General features: G+C 38.8%; 2 protein-coding genes across 6 annotated transcripts in view; both read right to left on the reverse strand.

Moving 5' to 3' along the window:
- The window catches only part of LOC109857905 (triple functional domain protein-like), a 20,503-nt gene extending 4,923 nt beyond the window's left edge, over nucleotides 1-15,580 (reverse strand). For 2 of the 5 annotated variants that reach the window (XR_002250555.1, XM_020434685.1), the window contains exons 1-23: nucleotides 15,224-15,580; nucleotides 13,936-14,228; nucleotides 13,597-13,710; nucleotides 13,131-13,455; nucleotides 12,355-13,013; nucleotides 12,029-12,136; nucleotides 11,575-11,670; nucleotides 10,946-11,124; nucleotides 10,726-10,873; nucleotides 10,447-10,638; nucleotides 8,317-10,332; nucleotides 8,046-8,237; nucleotides 7,677-7,940; nucleotides 7,224-7,580; nucleotides 3,821-4,349; nucleotides 3,362-3,434; nucleotides 2,796-3,255; nucleotides 2,606-2,695; nucleotides 2,188-2,534; nucleotides 1,923-2,082; nucleotides 1,594-1,821; nucleotides 1,297-1,485; nucleotides 965-1,200 (exon numbers count right to left, since the gene is read on the reverse strand). Coding sequence is in view for 4 of the 5 variants with exons in the window: in XM_020434685.1 (XP_020290274.1) it covers nucleotides 965-1,200; nucleotides 1,297-1,485; nucleotides 1,594-1,821; nucleotides 1,923-2,082; nucleotides 2,188-2,534; nucleotides 2,606-2,695; nucleotides 2,796-3,255; nucleotides 3,362-3,434; nucleotides 3,821-4,349; nucleotides 7,224-7,580; nucleotides 7,677-7,940; nucleotides 8,046-8,237; nucleotides 8,317-10,332; nucleotides 10,447-10,638; nucleotides 10,726-10,873; nucleotides 10,946-11,124; nucleotides 11,575-11,670; nucleotides 12,029-12,136; nucleotides 12,355-13,013; nucleotides 13,131-13,455; nucleotides 13,597-13,710; nucleotides 13,936-14,196 (7,223 nt within the window). In the remaining variant the exon portion in view is untranslated. The remainder of the gene's footprint in view (nucleotides 1-964; nucleotides 1,201-1,296; nucleotides 1,486-1,593; nucleotides 1,822-1,922; nucleotides 2,083-2,187; nucleotides 2,535-2,605; nucleotides 2,696-2,795; nucleotides 3,256-3,361; nucleotides 3,435-3,820; nucleotides 4,350-7,223; nucleotides 7,581-7,676; nucleotides 7,941-8,045; nucleotides 8,238-8,316; nucleotides 10,333-10,446; nucleotides 10,639-10,725; nucleotides 10,874-10,945; nucleotides 11,125-11,574; nucleotides 11,671-12,028; nucleotides 12,137-12,354; nucleotides 13,014-13,130; nucleotides 13,456-13,596; nucleotides 13,711-13,935; nucleotides 14,229-15,223) is intronic. The other 3 variants (XM_020434682.1, XM_020434681.1, XM_020434684.1) reach the window with 3 other exon arrangements.
- A 438-nt stretch (nucleotides 15,581-16,018) lies between these two features.
- On the reverse strand, nucleotides 16,019-20,201 carry LOC109857881. Its single transcript, XM_020434645.1, has 5 exons — nucleotides 19,879-20,201; nucleotides 18,363-19,805; nucleotides 17,693-18,272; nucleotides 17,267-17,587; nucleotides 16,019-17,162 (listed from the first exon to the last, which is right to left on the reverse strand). Exons 2-5 carry the CDS (start codon nucleotides 19,800-19,802, stop codon nucleotides 16,162-16,164), a joined length of 3,342 nt encoding a protein of 1,113 aa, XP_020290234.1. The 5' UTR covers nucleotides 19,803-19,805; nucleotides 19,879-20,201; the 3' UTR covers nucleotides 16,019-16,161.
- Between the last annotated feature and the right edge of the window lie 4,327 nt (nucleotides 20,202-24,528).

The raw sequence follows: 24,528 nt of genomic DNA on the forward strand, positions 1-24,528 counted from the left end.
AATTCTACAATCGTTTCGAGACGTCATCGAATATGATAAGATAAATATTTATATTATTTCTATATTCCAAAATTTTCGCATTTTCTTTTTTTTTTTTTTTTTTTTTTTTTTTTAATGACAATCTGACAAAAATTTGGAAGTAATATTATCTTAACGATAATTTTTTTTTTTTTTTTTTTAAACAATATCTAGAACAGCAGTTTAGATGTTTGACATCGAGAATTTTATAATTGTTGTTTGTGCTTCTCTTACTGAAGAGAAGTTACTTCCAAATCGGTCATTTCAGCAGTTTGTCATTAAAAAATAATGCAGACCTTTTTAAGATGTCCCGCATATATTCTCCTCTTTCTTTCTCTCTCCTTCTCCCTCTCTCTCTCTGTCTCTTCTTTGTATAAATTGTATTTTATTTCGTACTAGCAGATAAAAGTGTAAATTTTTTACAGTGACAGACATTGCTCAAGCTTCTGCGCGAAAAAAGAAATAGTTTTTAATACTGAACTATTAAATTTTTTCTTTGCAGGAAAAACAACGTACACAACTAGATACGTACAAAGGTAATCCAGAAAAGGAATGTGCTAAAACTGACTGGATACGTGCATATATATTTTTAGTACATGATATTAATAACAATGTAGGCGTTAAAAGTTACATCTAAATTAGTGTGAAATGTAGTTAAGTTTTGACAAAAGAGAACAAGGAGCTGAAAAGGCGCAGAGGAAAGCAGGCGATGAGTTTCTTTTTAGGAGACGACTAACAGTTATCTAGCTCTTATGGCGATTGTATATCTCCTCCTCTCTTTTGTGTATCATTTTCATATAAAATATACAAAAATATGTCGGAACAAATATTCACAGATCAAATATTAAAAGAGGGTCTCTGTGTACGTGAGTGTTCGTGTATATACGTGTTTCTTTCTTTTTGTTTTTTTTTTGTTTTTAACGTGTTTAAGTTGAGAAACGCTTACAGTGGATCTTTGGTAAGTTCCTTCTGGTAGGCAATCGGTGACTGTATCGCCTTCAAGAAGTCGCGCTGCGTTTGCAGAATGGCTGTGATTGTGTCTACCCATTCCTGTCTGCGCGGCCCGTTACTGTCTTCAGCCACGTTACAAGAAAATCCCAGCCCGGGTTTTCGTGGATCCGTCGATCGAATAATAAATTTCTCCGGATCGTCGTTCGAATCCTCGAGACTCATTTTGTTCACCTGCGCGCACACAATTATCCGATAACGTTAGTCTCTTTTGTTTGTGTACTCGAACGGCGCTTCGAGAATCAATTAGGTGATAAATAATAATTTTACCTGAATGTGTGCTTTGTATATGTAAGCGGGATTGGTGAACTGCGTCTTTTTGCCCACAGCTTCGCTAAAAATTATATTTTGTTCGAAAAGAAAGACTTGCCATTCTCTTCCTTTTGTCAATACGTTTGATATTTCTGTAACCAGCAGCGGACCGTGCAACAAGAGTTTTCCTTGCGCCGTTATTTTACCCTGGAGAAAATCAAGAATATACTCTTTTTTTTTTATAGAATGTGTGTTTTTGTCGCATAAAACTATAAGAAAAACGGAGAGAAAAGTAGAGAGAGCAGTACTACTCACGTCGAAACCTTGTAATCTCCCAACGTCCATCATATCGTTTGCAGCTTTAGGTATAACTCGCATGACATGAGCCGCCGCTCTGAGGCCTTCGATTTCCGATAACCTTTGAGTTCGTTCAGTGAGGCGCAGTGCCTCCCGTAGAAGAAGTTGATATTTTGTAATCCTTTGTACGGGTTTGATCAACAAGTCGCAGAGTTGCAGGCGATGTCCAAGTTTCTGACGAAGCTCCTACAAACGCGCAATTTCACATTGTTGTGTTTCGATACAAATTCTACGTTTCGCACAAGTGATATCACTTTGCAAATGCTAAACGATATTTGCTAAATTACCTCGAAGTAAGTATCTATGTATTCAGACACAATGTATTCCGAAACGGGTTTATTCTGACAATAAACCACGTACATGTGTAATTTTCGTTCGTAACGTTTAAAAAGAGGTCCGAGCTCTTCGGGACGTTCCAAACAACGCTCTAGAGCTTTGAAGAAAAAGCTGTGAAAACGAAAAGAAAGCGTTGATTGTATGTAAATCGTGCGCGAGGTCACGCGATTAGAAACGAATCGTTGAAATTTGTTCAAACAACGATCCGAGACTTACTCTCTGTGCCACTCGTAGATGGCTTCTACGTTACCGAAAACCATCTTGTCTTTCCCGCCGCGCAGATCTTCCGGCAAAGGAATCTCGCATTCGGGATTTCGCATTAGTGCCATGTAACCTTCGACTATCTGCTTTAAATCATTGATATAGTCTCTCTCGGTATCCACCAATTCGCGAATAACAAATTGTCGCTTGGCGATCGCGGTGCTTTCCTGATCCCTCGAATCTGATTCGTCGGTCGCGACCGAAGTGGCGGTCGTGTTGCACTGTTCTTCCTCGTTGCTTACTGTTTTCCCGTTAGGAGTTCGCATGAGACTCTGTCTTTCCTGATTTTCCGTATGTTGCTCCTGTCAATTACACGCGTAGAGTACTTGGCGCAATGCGCAATGAATTTTTGCGAGACGTTTAAAAAACTTACCATTCTCTCCTTCACGATCTGTTCAATTTCCGAGAGATCGGCCGTTGTGGCTCCGCCATCGAGTATCTTCGTCGTACGTTCGGAAGACTGCTGAAACAAATCGGATTACGACGCGGATGTAGGAAAAATTTGGAAAACGCGATAACAAAAGAAAAACATCAAAACGGAAACGACGCGCAAGTTTTCTCACTCGTTTTCCGGGTAATTCGCTCGGTATCGTGGATCCCGACGGTCCGTTCGCGGTCGTCACGAGTATTGGTTCGTTTATAGGCTTCATCGGTGGCGGGAGTTCCAAATCGTCGTCGGCGTCTTCGCCGCCGTTTTGTTCTTGCAAACTCGTAACCGCCGTGTCATCGATCTCCGTGACCAGATCAGCGTCCAGATCCACCTCGATTTCTTGCTGATCCTCGCTCTCCTCCTCTTCCTTGCTATTAATTTCCTCGTCCTCTTGTGCGCCAACTTCCGCTTCGAACGCCGCCTTGCCAGGCCGATTATTTTCAACGCCGCTCGGCAATTTAAAGCGTTTATCCGAGGTGTTTTTCTTCAAAGACGTCTCAATCAAAGGAGACGATGACGTCGGTACGGCTGTATTGGTTTTCTCGACTTTACCTTGGCTAAGTTTACGTAAAGACGGTGGGAGCCACTTCCGTCTATAAACAGAAACGCCCGTCATGGTACGTGATAATCGTTGCACGTATGACATTTCGAGATAATAGAGATATTTAAACGATAATTTTCTATCAAGAGCGCTCTTACCCGCTGAAACCTCGTCTCTTGTTGCCGGGCGAATTTGTACTGGCCGAACCGCTGCCGTCGCTTCCGGCAGTTTCTGTCAATTAAAAAAAAATAAAAATAAAAAAAATAAAAAAAAAACACAAAAGTAGCGCTATATTCTCCGTGGTTTAAAATTATATGTTGTAATCTATATCGAGTTATCGGAATTGATAAGAGAAATGAGTACACACGATCGCGTCATGTAAATTCACATCAATTTGCGGTTTACCGACTTCCTGCAGTTTGCCGAGTCACAGAATTCGCGTCAGTTTTTTTTTTTTTAATTTCTTTCAACGTGTACGTGACATACTGCAAGTTTTTTTTTTTTTATATCGCAATGCTACGTGCGTAGTTTGGACGGTGCACAGGAAGAAAAAAATTATAAAACTTACGGAAGCGTGAAATATTAGGTAATAGGTTAGTGTCGTGAGTTCTATTCACCTGCTTCCTCCGATAACATTGGCGATAGAGCCGCAGACGACAACGCGGTCAACGAAGCCGCTTGCTGCGTAGCCGGCGCGATACCGGTCGGCGGTAACGTGCTGGCAGTAGTAGCGACGATAGTTTGTTGCTGCCCCTGGATGACGGGATTTTGATTGATCTGCTGTTGTTGATGATACGGATGATGATGTGATGACTGTTGTTGATGATGATGCTGTTGGTACAATTGTTGTTGCTGCTGTTGTTGCTGCTGTTGTTGCGTGGACGCTTTTCTGGACGGCGAAGTTTTACAGGAGGCGGTCGGTGGCTGCTTCAGAGCGCTGGTAGGTACCAGACCCTCTGCGGCGGGTTCGGCTTGTCCGGGCGTGAGTGGCAAACGTACCAAAGTCCACTCGCCGGTATTGGGAACCCCTCCTGTTGTGCCGTTCTCCAACACTTCGACTTGTTGTCCCTTTGTCACGCTGAGTTCTCTCGAACCCGGTGCGGCCATATGATCGGCAACCACCCACGTCATTTCGACCACCCCGGTCTGAAAACACACGCATCAGAGACTTCCAATAGATATCAATGTGTCCCACATTGCCGAGGTCGCAATTCACGGTCGACGTACGCGAGATATCCTCGCGATATCGGAAGAGGGTGGCAAAATATAGAAATGGATAATTAGTGGAGTGTGGTGTGTGCGTCTGGGTGCGCGCGTGCGTGAAAGCGGAGGGCAGGCAAAGGCGGAAAGGAGAAGGAGGTGGTGTCAGCGACAGCAGGCGGTAGAGATATACCGAAAGCAGGGAAGTAAAGCGAAGAGGAAGAGAAGAGTTGCCCTCCCGTGCTTACGCAAGCGTAGACCGGTCGATACGATCGTCATCTCGGTCGCTCTCGCGGCGCGAGAGAGTGCCTCTCTCTCACTGCGCGAAAAACCGATTGTCTTTGAATTTGCGGATCGACGGAGCGAGATCCAGAGATCCGATTACTGACGCCCGGATGATTCTGATCGTCCGCGGGGGATCAGTGTCACCGGGTGTCAGCGTCGCGCTTTTCTACGCTTTTAAATCGCACGCGGCGGTGGGATTCCGGCGTTTTGAAAATAGCTAATGTCACAACACCGCGGGTACTTTGACGTTACTATAAATACCACGCGTGTTCGTGTGTTTTGCCGTTGAGTGTGTGTCGCGTTTATATACCGCGGTTTTAACACCAACACCGTCTTTCTCGTGCGAGAGACGCGCAATTGTTTGCTCGACGTGGCCGCGGATGGTCCCGCCCGATTTTCGTGCATTCCGCGATCCGAAATAGAATTTTCCACGTGCCAAATCCGCTCGCGGATATCGTTAACTTGTGCCGCGTCGCGCCGAGCCGTGCGAACAACCAAGGTAAAGAGAGGAAAAAAAAAAAAAGATATCAGCGACGATACACACGATGAGAAGAAGCGTGAAAAATTTGCTTCATCACCGTCCAATTTTTTTTTTTAGATATCCAATATTTACACAATATTTTTTTTGTTTATTGTAACATTTCTGTATATGTTTTTGTTTTATGTCTTCTTGTTAAAAAAAAAAAAAAATTTTAGATCAACTCGCTTCTGAAATGATTTTTCCTTAAGAGGATACTGGCTCCGGTAGCCTCTCAATTACCTCTTCAAAAACAAATAATTGTTGTTAGATAAAAATAAATATACGCCGACTTTGTTATAACTTTTTTTATAACGTTTAATTTCGACAACTTTAAATTTTCATGAAAACTCTATTTCGTGCATATTACGGTTTGAAAAAAAAAAACAAAAAAAAAAGATATTTCACGGAGCTTATATGATTTATAAAACTCTAAATGATGTTATTTATCATCGGATTGAATACAGAGTGTTGGTCTCGTAGGCAAAAGTCAGTACAAGATATCGCGGATACCTGGGAAGGCTGACGGCGCAAAAGCCGGGCCTGAAATGAGCTCGGCGTGTCGATGGTGTGCTGCCTAGACAGACTCGCGTGCGACGGGTTCGTGGAGCCCTGACGAAACCACGGCAGGGAGATCTTTCTGCGCGCTTTCTGGACGATCGTCGCCGGTTTCCCAGCCTGCGACGTCATGACAATTCGTCGGCTCGCGCGGCGGCGATCGGTATTAGTTCGCTGCGATTTTCACACGCGCGAATGCGGTCGTAACGCGGAAAAGGGTTGAAACGACAGCGAGTTGTTGATCAAGGAACATTTTTCTGGGTGTGTGACAGCGCGTAATATATCTGCCATCGCCGCGACTTGTTCTCCGTTATTTTTTCTTCTCTCTCAATTTCTCTCGAGGAGGATAAGAAGATCGGATCTTCGCTTGATCCACTCAATGTCTCGCAATCAGGGATGCCGAGCCTCGAGTGGATCCATCCGACTCGCGAGTCGCGCCCGTACTGATTGTCGGTCCGGTCGTGCAGAGTGACGAGACTATAACCCAACCCAACTTGCGCCCCACCCAACCCTGCAAAGCGGCAGCAGGGTCTCCTCTCCATAGCTTTTCTGTACTATACCACCTTGTCGTAGTGGGTGAACTCGTGAGAGAAATCAGGTGAATCGTATAGTGCACTCGGGACCAGTAACGTGTTTGAACAAAACGGCTTGGGAGCGAGAAAATCAAATCTTTATCAAGGGTTGGAAAGACATATACAATCTAGGTTCTCATAAAAAAAAAAAAAAAAAGATGAAAGAGAATTAGATCGCGCGGCTTTGTACGCGTGTCAAATGTTAAAAAAACTTCTGCTATAAAAATGTCAAAATTCCTATTATTTAAAGTTTAATCTTTTAAAAGAAAAAATATCTCGAGATATATCAAAATATTCCGTCGACATATGAATTTTGCTTAAAACTTACTTATTGTTCGAGCAATTTAATATTTAATTTTTTAACGTTATGAAAAAAAAAAATTATAATTAAAGAAAAGACACTAAGAGATACTAAACAAACTTTTTTCACAAAGCACGTGCGTGTTGCGATATTATATAATTAAAATCTACGTTCTAATTTTTTTCTTTTTCTTCTCTATGAAATAAAAGACTAAAGACTCTAAGTAAAAAATTAATTTTGTGTTTAATTAAATTTTTGTAAATACAAACAGTGTGTTTTTATGTGTATTTATGTGTATACTGGAGAGAACGGTCGTTTAAAATTAGACAAATTAGAAAACATTGCCGGCCGATAGTGAATTAAGGCACCGCAAATTTGTCAACTTTAATCTCTTTTAAGAATAAATATCAAATTTTGTGTTTTTAAATTAGCAGCAAAGTCCGAGGGTTAGTTGCATTTAAACAATCACTTTTATATATGAATTTTGTACGAAAACTGTGTGTAAAAAAAGGCAGACTTGATATAAAAAAAAAAAAAGATCTAGAACAAATAGAATAAAAGGATAGTGGAAGAAATCATGCTTTTACCTTATCAGAATCCGTGGTGTTGGTCGAGCCGAAAGACGCCAGTGAATTTCTATCAAGATTCTCCACACTTTCGTCCAGAGACGCGCATTCTTCCAGATCTCTACTTGAACGTTGACTGGAGCTCTTCTTGGCGGGACTCTTCGGCATGTTCTTGCCCAAAAAGGTTTCTTGTATTACCTCACGCAGCCTCATCACCCACAGCTGTTTCGCGTCCATTGAATTCGCTCGTAGCACAACGCGCGTATCGCTAGTCGGCGCCCGTCCTGTCCACACAGCGAATTTACATTCGTCGCCCTCGATATGCTCAGTTACACCCAACTCGGAAGTTAACAAACGATTTTTATAAACGTATTTCACCTATGCAAACAATTTGGCGTGTCACATATATATATGCGGTGTGTAATAATAAATTTAAATTTGAATGTTAAAAAATAGAATTTGTTCTTTACAAACCTTTCCGGCGGAATCCTTCACTTCCTTCGTAAAGAGAAGATATAATTCGAAGAGAAATATGTGACGGTCTCGTCCCTTTCTGATCAGTTGTTTTGGGTCCCATACAGTGAATGAATCCTGCAATACAACGTCACCGAGTGCATCTATACTAACGTCGCAACCTTCCAGTAGACTTAAATGTAAGGCATCGTTAGCTTTCTTAGGCACATTTAACATCACTTCTAATCCCTCTTTTATCTCGCCTTGTCCTTCTTGGCAGCAAGCCTGAAGAAAACAAATGTATGTTAATTAACAAAATGTTGTGAAAAATTTTTTAATTGTTATTTAAATTAACAAGTTTTGAAATATATACATGTGCTGTGTGCGTACCTGTAAGTCCTTAAGTAGCAACTGATATTTAGTGATTCTCTGCACGGGTTTGATTAAATACGCGGCAATAGGATGTTCTACTCTATGTTTTCTCTGCAATTCCTCAAACCACATGCCACCGTGAGTTACCAAAAGCTGATTGCTCTCAGGCTTATTTTTACAGTAAGTTACGTACATGTCAAATTTAGGTGCCTAAAATCAAAGAATTGTTATGTAACATAATTAATAATAACCGGTGTATGTAATATGAATTATCTACTGATACACTCACCCACACTACAAAACAATGTCCCACATCTTCTGGCATGGTTTCGTATTTTTCCAGCTCGCGTAAAAACACATTGCTGTGAAACTGATGTATCTCCTCTATGTTGCTAAAAATAATCGACTCGCGACTTTGCAAACCCGGCGGAACATTTCCCTTTCCACTTCGCGTTTCGTCCAGGAAGCAACGGATGCAAGTCTCCAAGTCTTTTACATACGTGCGCTCGGTTTGAAGAAGTTCGGCCATAATAAACTCTTTTCTGCGAGCAGATCTTCTCTTCTCTTCGTTCAGCTCTTTCAGATCTTTACCCTTGATCTTCTCTTCCAGCAACGGATCCGAATTCCGATCGATAGACAGATCTCTGTGTACCTCATCAGACTGAATACCTAAGTCGTCTTCGATTTGCGTTTTGTAGCAATCCATTCGAGCACTAAAGTCTTTGTATCGCTGATCCACTTCGGCAACAGCCTGTTTGATTGCTGCGGCGTGAGCATGACCTCTTTCGACCAAATTATCAGCGAGTTGTATCAACAATTTCACTCGTTCTCTTGTCTCCTTCGCCGCACCCTTGAACTCGTTATGCTCCTGCAGCAACTGCTCATTTTCAATACGATTCTTGCCGACGTTGGTGTGCGTCGCCAGATACAATTCTCCGGTTTCTCTTATCCATTCAAGAGCCTGTTTCGCGCTACGTTCGAACAGAACGTACTGATGACACTGATCCAAGCGTTTCTTCCGCTGAGTCCAATATTCGAGCACTTTGTTCTCCTTACTAACTAACTCCTCTAAAATATTTTTGACCTTGTTTGCGGAACCGGCGCTGTTCGAGTGATAACTATAAAACTGTAGACTGCGATTAATGTACTTTAAGAACGTTTCGCCGGTTCGTCGTACGAGGGTGCAGGCCTTCAGAAAAGCTTCCTTTTGTTCCTGATGTCTAGTGAGAGATGCCGGTATAGACGCGGCTTTGTCTCCGTCGGCGCACCAGTCGTCGTCCACGTTGTATTGTAATTCTAAACTGTCGAGAACCGAACGTACAGAATCAACCGTTTTGTAAAAGTTCAAACTAGCGGTGATTAATTTGTGCCGTTCCTCCGCGCAAGTAACCAGTTGTTGCCACCGTTTAGTAACGTCTTCCGCTATTTCTCTTATGCTTTTTGGATCGTAATGATTCCCGTTTATCAAAGCGTCCGCTTTGTGTTTCACTTGAACAGCGGAAGCGTGAGTATTCGTTATCGCGATTTGGAACTGATCGTGTTCCTTTCCCAGTTGATCAGCATCTTCGAAGTCTTCCGGTATCCTCAACGATGCCAACAATATCGATTCGCCGTTTCGTATCCATTTGATCACGTGAGAAGCGTCAGTCTGCAGCTGCAGCAATTGCGAGGCTTGCTCCAACCGTACTCTTCGCATCTCCGCGAGATCTTCCGCGTCCAGTTCCCTCTCGTTAAGAAATTCGAGGAGCATCTGCACTCGTGCAGTAGCGCTATGCTGACCGTCTGCCATAATACACACTCCCGCCTCTTCCAGAACCTGCGCCAGATCTTGTCCGCGGTGGAGAATTTGAAAAGCGGTGTTCTGCATATGAACCACGCCGTCATTATGAACGCGTAGCAGCTGCTCGGGCGAACCTTCTCGCGGTGGTCCTTGAAGTTCCTGCGCCCACATCTCCAACTGACCGCTCGCTTCTAGCGCGTCTCGTTCGAACACGCGCAATCGCAGGCATAATTCGAGTCGCAATTTTTTCGTAGCCCATAAATCCTCCAATTCTTGTCTGAGATTCGCCAGTCTATCCAATGCCGACTCTACGGCCGATATCGAGCCAGTGGTGTCAGGTGCGTCGGTCGTTTCGCGCAGCTCTTGAAGCAGAGCTTCTCCTTGAGCTATCGTCGAAGCGCACGCTTCGAGACAGGATGATCTGTGTTGCGCGCATTGCTCCAACAGTCTTTCGGCTGTCTCGAGATTCTCCGCCACCTCGTCCTGCTGTAATTCTTGACGTAACTCGTCTACCCATCCGGTGAGCTGCGAAACAAAAACGCCGTATTAAAAATGTCATCGTACATAAATATACATCTACGCATTATACAGGCTGCCGCGCACGTAAACATCCTTACATAGCATAATCGATAAAAATACCTCTTTTTCATGCGTATAAAATACTACTGCCAGGTCTAATCTCCGACGTCGTTGCTCAACCCTCGTCGCAAAGCTGCTAACGTGAGCTTCTAATTCTTGCGCCACGGCGTATATCTCATCGGGTGCACACTCTCCCGTATGAGCAAGTTCCTCTGCAGCGGTCAAAAGCTTGGTTGCGTTTGTATAAGTATTCTGCGATAAAAATTAAAACATGTTACGTTCATTGAATCACTTTAATAAAAATTGTATTACACACGTACACACATATAAATATCACACCTGAGCAACATTTTCAAAATGTTCATGGCTCTTTTGATAGACGCGTGCTTTCTGCAGATTACGACCGACACCTGTGTTTTTTCTAATAAAAACTTCGCCGTGATTCGTCAACCAATCGAGAACTTGTTTGACATCTTCTTGGAATAATCTGAAAAGCAAAATTGTTATATTATATGCTAGTCGTTCTAATGTCAGTATTGCAAGTTCATTATTTTCATACTTTAATGCGAGCCGTTGATGCAATTTGACTTTACGAGCGTGCCAACGAGCTTCCAATGCTCTGTGATGACCGAGAATCTGATGAATAACTGCTAACACGTGGGATGCACCTTCGCTGTAATCAGCCGCTGGATTACCACTCGTGCCGGTGTGACTATCAATATTGTGTCCATCTTGGCTCTAGATAAATTAGATATCAAAACGTACATTTTTTTTTTCAAAGAATACAAATTAGTCTGATAGAAGATTAATTATCGACATGCATTCCGCTAAATACCATTATTTTAACGAGCTTCATATATAAGCTATGTAATATATAATTATAGCACAAGCATATTTATATATATATATATATATTAATCCCTGGAAAACAACCGTGTTTGTATAAGAACAATCCCTCTTTTCTTTTCCCCATGCAAAGAGCGATTTAAATAAAAGAACGATAATTTTTAAATACTTTAAACGCACCAATTCGCTATCTCTCTCAATTAAGATAATAGACGTTGTTTCTTAATAAACTGTTTTTTTTTTGTTTTAAAAACTTGAAACAGAGTGTGAAAATAGAATCACGGAAAAAATATTTAATAATGCGAAAAAAACAAATTGTTCCTAAAACACCTATTAACGTACATGTTTCCTGGCGATATGGTCAATTCCTTGTGGTTGATTACAGACTTGCACAAGATGATCCAGCTGATAAAGAAGCTTCTTACTGGTACTATGCACCTAAATAAGAATTTTATCCAATCCCGTTTAAAAATACGCATTTGTACATGTTTATTTTACATTGCAAAACAATTGTAGACTGAATACATATGTATGGTAATTAATTTAACTCTGAAGAAGGAACTTAGAATTTAAAAAAAAAAAAAAAAGAAAAAAAACAAAATATCATATCAATGCATCAATATACGTATAAAAACATTGTTCGAGGATACTGAGACGCCTGGGTTATAAGAAAATTATATTGAATGTTAATCGTTGAGAAAAATTTGCAGATAGGTATTTCCAATAGCACCCAAGTACCAAGCGAGCAACGGATTCCATCCGCCTATAAAAGCTATAGAAATCAAATTTTTCGTACATAATCGACGCGAAATGTATCCGACCTTGAAGAATGTGCGCTCACATTATGACATACTTGCAGCATTGAACCCAGGCCGCTCAATAATGCTTGATATGCATTGTAAACCTGTTAAATATCAAATGAAGTTACAATTTACATGTCAAAAGAATAAACAAAAGAGAAATTCGATGAAATTGGATTTTGCGATTCTCTTGAAGTAACAAAAAATAAATCTTGTACTCTGCTAAAATCATAATAAAAATTAATAGTCTCGAATAATGATGAGGTGCCATACTACAATATTACGGAGTATATACGTAACTATGTACATATATGAACTTTACCTCGGTATATGCTTGACACATTGCTTCGTAAAGAGTTTGATGCTGACGAATGTGAGATTCGAGAACAGGAATTTCACTAGGCAGATTGCTAATTTCACACGCTTGACTCCAGCCGGCAACATTGTCAACATACTGTTCCGCTTTATGATGAAACACTACACTCAAACTAAGTACCGCGGTACGTTCATCGAGACCCGCGGCGAATTCTTTCCAAGCTCGATCCAGACGGCCCGCCACCGCTCGCACGTGTCCGGCCGCGTAATGCTGCGTTTCCAGCAATCTACCGGCCATTGTGAGGATCTTATTGATATTCACGTAAACGTTCATCGAACTCATTGTGAAGTGCTTATGTTCTTCTTGCAAATTCTTGGCTAACTGATACGAACGGCCGATCTCCACGTAACTGGCAAGAAATGCCTCTCGATTATGACAGATCCAATCGAACATCTTTTCGCAGTCCTGTTCGAACAATCGCAGTTGAAAACACTGATCTAGTTTCATCTTCTTGATGTGCCACAGTTGTAACAGATGCTGCTGTGCGGCGTGCACAGAGTCCAGATGTTGTATAACCATGGTGGCCAATGCTCTTCCATCTGAATCGGCACAACTCGCCGCGCCATTATCAATACTTCCTCCCTCACCACCGGTTGCCGTTGCACCTACAAAGACATATTCATTAAATTGCGCGCATTGTCTTTACTTAATTAAGTTAAATTTGAACGTCAATCTATTTATTTGATTATTATTAGAGAAAAAAATAAGATAAGTTTGCTTACTATTATTAAATCGTTGAAGAAGACGTTGTCCGAGAACTTCGATGTCTTCCACCGGAACTTTCATGATTTTTTTTTTCATTTCATTGTGCAAATCAATACCGTGCTTAGCACCTGCGACATCGTCTGCAAAGTCATTTCGACTGAGGTCTTCCTGCAAGTCATCTAATCTATCAAGAAGATCAGCTGCCTGCCATGTAAAGTCTTCTACAACTAATCTGGTTTCAATCCACTGAGCATGGTCATATTGCAAAGATCCATCTAAGTCCGCAGTGAGCTGAGAAGGATCTACAACTTTTACAAGAGCTTCTAAGCTAATTGTATTAATCTGAAATTATAAAATGTATTTCAATTAATTAACTGTACTACACATCCTGTAAATATAATCATATATATATATGTATATATATATATATATATATATATATATATCAATGTACAATCTTATACAATTAACTGTTAAACTTACCTCAAAATTATATTTCTTCTGCTTACCCAATGAGGTCCTCTGTTTCTGCCAAAAGTTCTCTGGTTTAATAAGAAAAGCGACATAAACTGTACGATGAAAATGCTCGTGCAATACCTAGAAAAAACAAATCTTATATTAACTACACAGTTAATATAACTGTAATGTAAATTTAACAATTAATATTACAAACAATGTATTTATAATTATATATATATATATATATATATATATATATATATATATATATATATATATACACTGCAATTTATATAAAATAGAAAGCAGATATTTATATAAAATCATTTGTTCAGAAAAGACAGTAATCTAAGATGATGATACCTTTAAGATGGGTTTAACAGAATCCCATGTGGTACCACGCATGTCCACAATTACAGTAAACCGTAGGCCTCTGACTTCATCACTGGGAATAGCAAACAGATACTGTAAGAGACGCTTGTAGTCCTCAGGTTTTGCACGTTCGCGTTTTTGCGTACTAGGAAACAGAAGTACAGGCCCTCCTCTACGATCGCGTCCACCTGGCAGTATAGCCAGACGTTCTTGCAGCAGTGGCAATATTTCTGTTGCCCGTGTGCCATCCATTATCCTTGCTTTGTATATTAAATTGTCATGATCTGTTTTTATTAACAAAAAAAAAACATGTGCGGGATAAACTTTTATCATTACTCACACGCACAAGAGACCAGTAGTATAAAGATCAATGTTAATCAACACACCATAAACCACTAAAACAACTGTTTGTAAATTAAAAAAAAATCCAATCATTAGTCTCTTAATGAAAACAGCTGCTTAATCACAGTTCAGTTTATAATCATAAAATTTGGTTCGATTTCAAATTGGCTCCTCAAATGAGTTGATTTGTCTTCTTGTGGTTTTCAATTAGAGAATCATTAATGTAAAGAAAAGCAATTACAGGAAGCTCCATAAATGCGTTCGGTAAAGTAGTCAAATTCAAGGTCGTGACACCCACGAATACGAATACAATGTATCGGTAGGGGGCTATGCAGCCCATTTCTGTCACGGTATCTACGTACTTTTTACGGCGAGCTATCACCGATCCCATACGAGAGCGGAATGCGAGACGCAAGAGAACCGTTGTTTGTAGCGTGAGAGAGTGTACACGCGACGGCACACACGCGTACGGGAAATAACAAGCACATAACCATCCCTCTTCGGTTCTACGTCAAATTACTGTATATCGCGACGTCGACGAGTCGCGAACAGGTTGAATGAAATCGGGGAATAAACACGCGAATCGAATAAATATTCGCGCGATGATAGCAAAACGTTCAAGTACGAGGGAGCCAATCAATCGTCTCTCGTTTCTTCAAGAGACATAAGCGGCCTGTCACACAGACGCGGACCGGACATTCGACGAGTGTGTTTTCGATACGTTTATTTTCCTTTTTCTTTTTTTTTTTTTTTTTTTTATCGTCGTACCACCGACGGATATCATCATCCCGTGAGAACATGTGCGTCGCGTCTCCCGCGAGATTCGCGATTTGCAACACAAACTAATCGAGTCGAGTCTGTAATTCTTCCCGTCGGCGTGCGAGAATTCTCGAGATAAAACGGACAACACATCCGTATAATAGACTATCTCTCTCACCTGCAGAAAATTCGTTTACGACGATCTCGACGTCTTTGTCCCACGTTGCTGCAACACCGAATCTCCTCGCGTAACCGGTCTATCCCTCATATTGTCGTTACATCGGTATTAAAATCACAGGTGACCGTAGCGCGAGCGAAATTCCGACATCACCGCTGCCATGTTCGGCCGACACAAGTTTTCACAGCTTCCGTGCCAATATCGTCCAAAGCAACACGAAGAGACGGCATGAATCGCGCGACTATTGCGAGGCGTTACTTGAGTCCGTGTCCCGCAGAAAAATTTCCTTGCGCCGGAACAAAACGTTACATCCTCATCGAATTATCGAACTTGATTCGGATTGGCTCCCGACGAGGATGTACGATTGTGTACCGCGTGTGCAACGGAAAAACCTGACCAATGAAATATCCAGTGCCATGTTGCTGCGGTTTTCGTGCCAGGCACGATATTGGTTGATTTTTCGCACGACATCTGTCTGACGCGACTGTTGACTGTTGACTGCCGTTCATACATATAGCTATCGTTTTCGTGATGATACGTAAAGTGTCAGTTTATCTTCGTTGCTCGTCGAATGTGGAGCGAGGATAGACTAACTCTTCCTAGCATGCAACAAAGTAACGCAACGTGCACGTTGTTTTAAAAAATGTTTTGTTTTTTTTACAATTCAGGTTGTATATATATATATATACATATATATAAAAATTATATACATGTAAAAAATGTACATATACACAAACTAAGTAATGACAAAAACCAATATATAAGAAAAGAAACAGCACTGCATATTCTTTTATTATCGTTAAACTTTACCTTATATTTCTATATAATAAAAAGAATTATATATAAACTTATATACAGTTTATAAGTCACAAAGGTACACATAGATCCATTCGCGCTCAACTGATCGTGATTTCGAGAAAACGTCGGTCTTCTTAAATTCACGAAGAGCTATCTTGCTCCTCTCCCGTTAGTATGTCATTTATATTATTACACCATTCATAAATATAAAACACAACTATATACGACACTAAGAGCTCTTTGAGCGGAACGTAATGTTTTTGACAATTCAACCAACTCAAGTCCAAGAGCGTGTACAACTCGGTTTCCAATACTATTGCCATGTGATGCTCGTGACAAACGCTGCTTATTTTTTCCTTCAATATATTATGCGCGCTCTCAAATGCTCTTAACAAATTCTCACTGGACACTAATCCACATTTTTTTCCATTATTTGTGAGAAGATTCTTACAGATTTCGCAGCTTTTGATGCGCGAATTGTTGAGAATTTTTGTTGCGATGCAATTGCAAGTGATTAAATGGTCATGCTTTTCGCCCTTCGTCTCTATCTCTAGATCTAACAACACGTCGTTCATCGAGTTGTCGCAATTGCTCTCCGTTTCCCGGACAAAATCTTTCAAAGAAAACAGCAACGAACCGTCTATCTTGTTCTCGCAGCTATTTTCCACGCGAGGCGACGACAAGTTGTTAATTAGCAATATTTTGAAAGAACTTTCAAATTCCGCACACGTGGGATGTCTCGTGTTACAGGATCTGATCTGTCCGAGAAAATGTCGTAGGCAATCCAGGTTTAAGATCCGCGGTTTGAAAAATTTCGTGTCGTATAATTTAAGAAGTTTCCACAACTTGCGAAATCCTCGTATTGTGCTGATCCAATTTTTGAGAACAGTCGAATCTGTTGTTGGATTTTTAGTTTTCGGATCAACAAATCGCATTCTCTGCAGTCTTTTTACCGCTCTCTCCCAAAATGGAAAATGTGGAATATTGTTTTGTGAAATGGCAACTCTTAATGGTTTTTCCGGTTTTAACGTGTGACCGTTCAGAGAATCGAACAATCGATCGAAGAATAGTACCATCTCTGCCGTATCACGTCCTCTCTTATCCGGCATTTTTAATGGTCCATAGACCGTATTCACGCATCCTATAAACAAAAAATATTAATATAAGAATGTTAATTATTGATCGTTTATAAATGTATTCTATTTTTCTCTTTTGTGTGTGTGTGTGTAATAAATGTACAAATACCTTCCAACTTAGTGTGGTGATCTATGAATCCACCCATTGTCGTACTTAAAACTTCTGCAGCATACTTAACTTTCTTTTTCTTTATTTTACTCTTTATTACGTGCTCCGCAGTAATTTTCGGCATTAATCGATACTTGCTATCTGTCAAATCCATATGATACGCTTGTTCGATAATCTCCCATGATGCAAATTTGCGTTCTTCTCCTTCTATGCAATCAAATTCGAGATCGCTAGTTAATAACTTGTCGCGTATGCCTTTAATGAGATACGGTGGATCAAACAACGGGATTATATCATGGTTGTTCAGTGTTATGTATCCATCTAAAAAAAAGATACTAAATATTTAATAAATTATATTTAAGAAATGAAAATATAAACAAAATATTTTGTAATATTTAATCTGTGAAAATTACTTGAAGTACTTACAATATAATTGTCCTTGCGTGGACTTAAGTTTTGATGACTCTACTTTCAATTTATTTATAACTGTAAGATTCGTTCTTCTATCGTCACATACAAAAGCCATTAGATATAATCCATTTTCAATTATAATAGTTACAATATTCCTTATCCATTCTATGAGCTGATCAGGTTTTGTGGCGCCATCGCAGAAATAATACGCCAATGGAAACTTCCATCCACTGTGTATACCACGCACCATAAAAACTAATGCATGATCAACGAATTGCGGACTCCTTTTTTGTCCAAAGTCTTGAAAACCAAGAATGTGCTTCTTGTTTGCATCATAATCCAAATGTGGTTGTAAGAACATTTCGTCCCACATTAAACAGCACACTTTGTCTCTTTTCCTCATACGTTTTACATGTGTATTCAGATGTTGATTTATAAATTTAATTGGACCTGGATGAATCTGTACTTTTTGAAGTATACATCGCAGAGTGCCTATACTAGGCAGATTAAATATTTGCGTTAGATATTGATAACATTTACTGGATTGCATGATGGATAAAGCTGTAATCTTCTCATTTAAAGTAAAGTGCCTGTTCTAAAAATAAAAAATAAATTATAAATAAATTGAAGTCTTGAAAGTTTTTCAAGCATTTTTACGATTTTCACGAGGGAATTATTTACATACCTTAGGTGCATATTTCGAAGTTTTTATCTGCATTTCAAGAAACTTACGTTGAACAGATGTTAATGAAGACAACAGCTTTTCCAATGCAGTACTTTTGCTATACTTTTTAGCTTGTCTTAAACGTTGACAAAATGACAATTTCTTCTTTGACATAATTTCTTGTTTTTGCTTCAGCATGCTTGACAATTTGTATAACTTCCATATTTGTGGTGTAAACTCATGGAAATATTTTCCTTGTACTAAAGTTTGTAGATCTAACAAATTGGTTATTGAATTGAATTTTGAAGATTCTGGTTTAAAAAACTCTGAAGGTTCAGATTCTGAAGACTTGCAAGTTTCTGAAAACTTCGCGTATAGTTTTGATTCTGAAGAATTTGAAAACTTCAGTTTTTCTGAAGACTTTGATTTTATAAGTTCTGATTTTCGACGCTTTGATGCTAGAGACTCATCTTCTAAATCTATTGCACTCGCAAGTTCGTCCAGTTCATCTTCTGAAGATTGTGATCTTTCTACTCTTCGACGTTTTGATCTTGAAGATTTATCATCTAAAGATACTGAGTTTACAGATTCTAATTCTGTTTCTGAAGACATCGATTGTAAAGAGTCTGAGCTTGAAAATTCTGATGGTAAATCATTCAGTTGTGAAGATTCTGGTAATGAAGGTTCTAGTTCTAAAGGCTGTGATTCCACAAGTTCTTGAGATTCCACAAGATCTTGTGATTCTACAAGTTCTTGTATCAAAGATTGTGATTTCACAGACTTAGATTCTGGAGATTTGGATTTTACAGGTCTAGGTTCTGGAGATTTGGATTTTACAGGTTTAGGTTCTGGAGACTTGGATTTTACTGGTCTAGGTTCTGGAGACATGGAGTTTACAGACCTAGGTTCTGGAGACTTGGACTTTATAGTCTCTGATTTTGAAATTTCTGGTGCAGAAGATTCTGGAATCTTGAATGTTTTAAGTTCTAATTTAGGAGGGTTCTTATTTACTGAAATATTGAAGTTTTGTGATATCTTTCCTGTGGGCTCTTTACTGTGTTCTGTGACTTCTATCAGTTCAATCTCTTCAACAGTTTTGACAGTATCTGTCACTTCCACTGTAGAGTCTTTTAAAGTTCCATTTAGTTTTGTTGTTTTATTTCTTCTTCTCTTTGTTGATTTTTTTTCTTCCTTGATCTCACTGTCCTTACTTGGTATATTTAACGATGGTACTACACCAGGTTTTAATCTGCGTTGTGTGTATATGTTCATATAATCACTATCCGCAAAGTGTTTATAACACACAGCATATTTTCTCACTTCTTCATCTGTTAAACCATCAATTTTTTTAGAAAAAACAGCTTTTTTCCATTTATCCATCATGATCTGGTCTTTGGGAAATATGTGAAAGGGTAGACTCACTGCCGTGGTACAACCCAAAACGACACAATGTTTACCCATAACCTAAAATGATAAACATTAGTATCAAATCTAAACTATTTTAAGTAAAATATATCCTTTAAATGTTTGTGCTCACTGTGACTGCGAATAATGACTTCTTTTAAGAGTAAATAGTAAAAACAAAGTCGAAAGCAAAAACGAGCAAAAAGATAAAATTCAACCCGTTACACTCAAGCCCAAAAGATAACGAATTCGAATCTCGCCGCCTCACTTTCGACGCCTACTTTAAAACTGTAGATCTTCTGTTTAACACAATACAAAGCGGTACATTAAACATGCGACAAAAAAATAAGACTCAAATCAAACGCAAATCAATCATCAACTGACAAAAGAAGTGAGATTCAGTCATTTAAGATTCGATCATAGGTTATAATTCTTGTTAAAATTTGTTCCAAATGGTTCGAATCAAGTTGATCCGCGAGGGTTCTGATCCTGGATTACTGAACATTTTTATCACTTGAGGATGGTGATCATCGACGCGCACACCGCATATTATAAACTACATCATCCTTTCTAGTGCGCGGTCAAAAGCTAAAGAGGGTAATAATATGACAATATACGTCTTCATAATATTTCTTACAAGAGTTCCATCGAGATAACAGCGTTCTCATATTTAGGAATATCTTATCCTTTGATGTGCAAACACGCAAACACCACACATCTGCATTTGCTCAGGCATTATAAAGATCATTTAAATCCTGTATAAATATCTCTCAGATACAGTTCTGACCGGAACAAAATACAAACCTATTTAAGCTGAATCAGTTCTTGGTCCGGATGCAGTTACAGTTACAGGTGAGAAACAAAAATAAAAAAATATGGCAAACACACGTGTTAATTTAAATTTTAATTGTACAGAAAAAAGAAACACGACTTATATATAAGTATATATATTTTATTAATTTATTTTAATTTATATTATTTATATTTTATTTTGTAATGACATTTGTCATAATGATTCTAGTTTTAGCGTCACCTTAGTATCACTCGGTCCGTCTAGATTTTGAATCAATTTTGCGCTTCGATTTGTTTTTTTTTTTTACTCTAAACCGAAAGAATCTTTCAACAGGACGACAAAGCGTCGCTCTGCCTTACGCGAGGCGAGTAATTAAGCGTGTAATTGATAACGTTTTTGAGATCGGAAAATTTTTTTGTATATGATTTGTGTGTAATAAGTATATAATTTTATTTGACTTGGTATTTTTTTTTTTTTTTTTTTTTTTAAACAATAATACGTTAATCAGTAAAATATACGTAAAATAACGAGATGTAAAGAGAGAGAGAGAAAGAGAATAAACATTTATTTTATGTATCGATAATATCACACTGCAGACTTATTTCTCATTACTTTTTTTAATATAATCTATAACTCGCTGAAATTCGCCGCTCAAAATTTAAACTCGTGGTGGCGTATAGTGCGCGCGGTAACAACTCCGAGGAAGAGGGTGGCAGAACACTCTTCGCTTTGAGATAATATATTTATTTCTTATTAATATGGAGTTTTTTTTTTCATCAACAATAACAGTGTAGCAGTAGGCGTAACAAGAGAGACGAGGTAGGTTACGAGGAACCTAACCTAATGTCGTACGCCAACAAGTCACCGCGGTTAAAAGGGATCCTCGTGGCGTTTTTATTTATTTATTATTATTATTATTTTTTTTTTTTATACATTTATCTTTATGCATTTTTATACATTTACTTTTGTTGTTGTTGTTGTTGTTGTTGTTGTTTTTTCGTACGTCATGCAACGCCGAGTAATCACGACAAGTGATATGATCGGTCGTCTCATATGTTAATTTAATTAATTAATCTATTACGCGAAATAAATCAATCCTCGAACCGCACTGTGTCGTTTATCGTCTCAACTCGTGCCGCTTTTGTTTTTTCTTTTTTTTTTTTTTTTTTTTTTTAATCTATAACAATTAATTGATAGATTGATACGTAAGAGAGGAGATGAATGGATCTTTCAGCCGTGCACTAGCTGATAACATGCGCTGCTTTTCGCACATCGCGGCACAAATTTTTTGTAACGCACATAATTTCAATACGATTATTTTTGTTTTTCTTCACATTACCGCACATTGCGCGCGTACGTAGTAAAATAAGAATCGCATAGTTTACATTAGTCATTTTTTTTTTTTATTGCGATTTATCGTAATAAGTGCTTCGTTAAAGAATTTAATATTTAGGAGAATATTTCTCGATGACCATATGTTCACGCACACAGTCACCTTTCGTGATCACACATCTACGAATTGAAAAATATAAGTGTTGTCTTCTCATATCTCATATTTCGACACCTCAGCTTCTTAAAATTGTAGTACAAGTTTATTGAATGTTGAATTGAAAAGCGTGTGAGAGAAGTGGTAACATATATTGTTGTCATTTAAATATACATATATATATATATATTTAAATATATATATATTTATAAATATATATATATATAATTTATATGTACATATATACGCAACAAAGTTTTTACGCGATCGTTCGAGGATTAAATTGTCGCTTTACAAGATTTTAAGTTTGCCCCCGAATACAAGAAACGCGAAATACACGCCACGATAAACCCATTTGCAATTATACGAACGGAAGAACGAATGCTATGTTTAATCTCTTACAATTAATTATTTCATAAAGTCTAATGCGTTATATATTATGTTACAGTCGATTCTCCTCTACTAAGTGACAAATCAGTACGTCGCTGAAGTAAAACGAAAACGCAAACGTAATTTGCAACATAAACACGATCGCTTTGGTAAGTCTAAACTTAATTTATATAATTGGCTCAAAAAAGTCAAGCCGAAAACGTTCTGAGAAAATTGGTGCCGTATCTATTTTTTGAATTTGTCCGCGCGATAAATGACATCATTTGTATAATTAAAATCTGTAAACCAAGTGTCCAAGGAACTAGGCTGTAGATTATAATTAGTGTATAGTCTGCGATATAGTACTTTTACAATTAAAAAAAAAAAAAAACCAACAATCACCAGTAATACAAAAAGTAGAAAAATAATCCTCCAGTAAAATACTGTCAATTGTCAGATTTTGTGAAGAATGTTTTACATTTGATTAGCGGCACGAGATATTATAATTAACTCGCACGTTAATTCATCACTTAGCAGGGTAGAAATACCGTCTTCGTTACATAATACAAATAGTGGCAGGATTTCAAAAATCAACGTAACAACACACACAGTTCAAATTATGGCAGTGCTTTGTAGAATAATCTTATTGCCCGTTTGGTGAATGAATTAATATGATACCACACAGTACTTAACGTGACTAATGATAAATGTTAATGAGGCGCATTTCGTTTCACAAACAAATATTTATCATCATCAATATTCGTCATTGCGGTTTCTCAAAAAACAACTTCTTGACATTATTCTTTTTTATTGGTGTATCCATACTTGTTTTTTTATTATTATTATTATTATTATTATTATTATTATTATTTTTCTCACAAATTCTCCGCAAGTTTTTGTTTGTCGCTCCTCGTCTATCACATCTAAACACGTCGATGATAAACTTCGTGATTCTTTGCGTAGGTAACACACTCGAATTGTACTTGTTCTCTCTTTTGCATTATCGTCGAGAGCGAAATCGTGATGGAAAGAGAAGAGCGAGTGCACTGCGCGACTATAAGCATGAGCGATCGCGCGCGCTGGAAACGTCAAACGAGGAAAATTTCTAAAATATATGCTTGCTCGCGTGTGTCATGTAGGCCGGTAATTTCAAATATATATATATATATCTTAGTAATGTACGCGCAATAATGTTGCATTGCAGTGAGATAGATGGTGAGCATTTTGAATTGTAACACATTGTGAAAATTTTACACTCTGTGTGTGTGTGTGTGTGTGTGTGTGTGTGTGCGTGTGCGTCAACTCTGTTCTTGCATTTTATTTCTGTCAGATAATTTTTGTCATAAATGTTTGAATTTTATTAGTTCGCATACACGCTCACCGTTTTATCGCACTGCAAAGTTATGCGCTCTGTGAAGTTGACGTTTGCTATCATCATTGAGACCGTTGCGGATGTTATTTGGTGCGTTTATTTCGAAATAGAACAGAGATGAGGGACCAATGCATTTTGCTCTTGTCTTTCCTTGCGTGTTGACAGGCTCTTGTTGGCGCACAAAGAAGGTGGGGGAGGGGGCTCGACCTTTAATTCAGTGCAATAGTGTTCCTTTCAGGTATCTAGTAGAAGACACATATTTACAAGAGGGATCCCCTTCGAGAAGGATGCCGAACTTTCCCGAGACGCTTGTGTGTGAAACAGAACACGCAACGGAACCGGAGAAGTAGGTATATATAGATATAGAGAGCAGACCCCTACTGAACCAAATTACCGGCAGAACCCACACACGTTACAAAGAATTACAGCTCTTACAAATTATTAATTTCGATATATAAGTCTATGTTTGATTTTTTTAGGCGCGGGTGACTCTAGACTGGCCCCCTATGTTTGTATTTTGATCACTTCCTGAATTAATTGCAGCACACAGATTACGCTACGATCCGCTGTGTATATGTGAACGCGTTCCGTGAAAGAATCCGGTCCTTTTTTTAAGTGCGACAACACACTATTCGGTTATTGCACGTGATAAAGAACGAAGACTTGGGCCGCGAGAAAGAGCGTGAAGAGAGAGAGAGAGAGAGAGAGAGAGAGAGAGAGAGAGAGAGAGAGAGAGAGAGAGAGAGAGAGAGAGAGAGAGAGA

The sequence above is a fragment of the Pseudomyrmex gracilis genome, unplaced genomic scaffold, assembly GCF_002006095.1.
Source record: "Pseudomyrmex gracilis isolate BER0280 unplaced genomic scaffold, ASM200609v1 scaffold_177, whole genome shotgun sequence".
NCBI lineage: Eukaryota > Metazoa > Arthropoda > Insecta > Hymenoptera > Formicidae > Pseudomyrmex > Pseudomyrmex gracilis.

Excerpts from the sequence above, each read along its gene's own strand:
- LOC109857881 (XM_020434645.1), bottom strand. The coding sequence starts at position 19,802 with ATGGGTAAACATTGTGTCGTTTTGGGTTGTACCACGGCAGTGAGTCTA. Across the intron at positions 17,588-17,692 it reads CACGCAAGGACAATTATATT|ATGGATACATAACACTGAAC; the intron begins GTAAGTACTTCA and ends TCTTTTTTTTAG. Across the intron at positions 17,163-17,266 it reads TCACCACACTAAGTTGGAAG|GATGCGTGAATACGGTCTAT; the intron begins GTATTTGTACAT and ends TTTTGTTTATAG.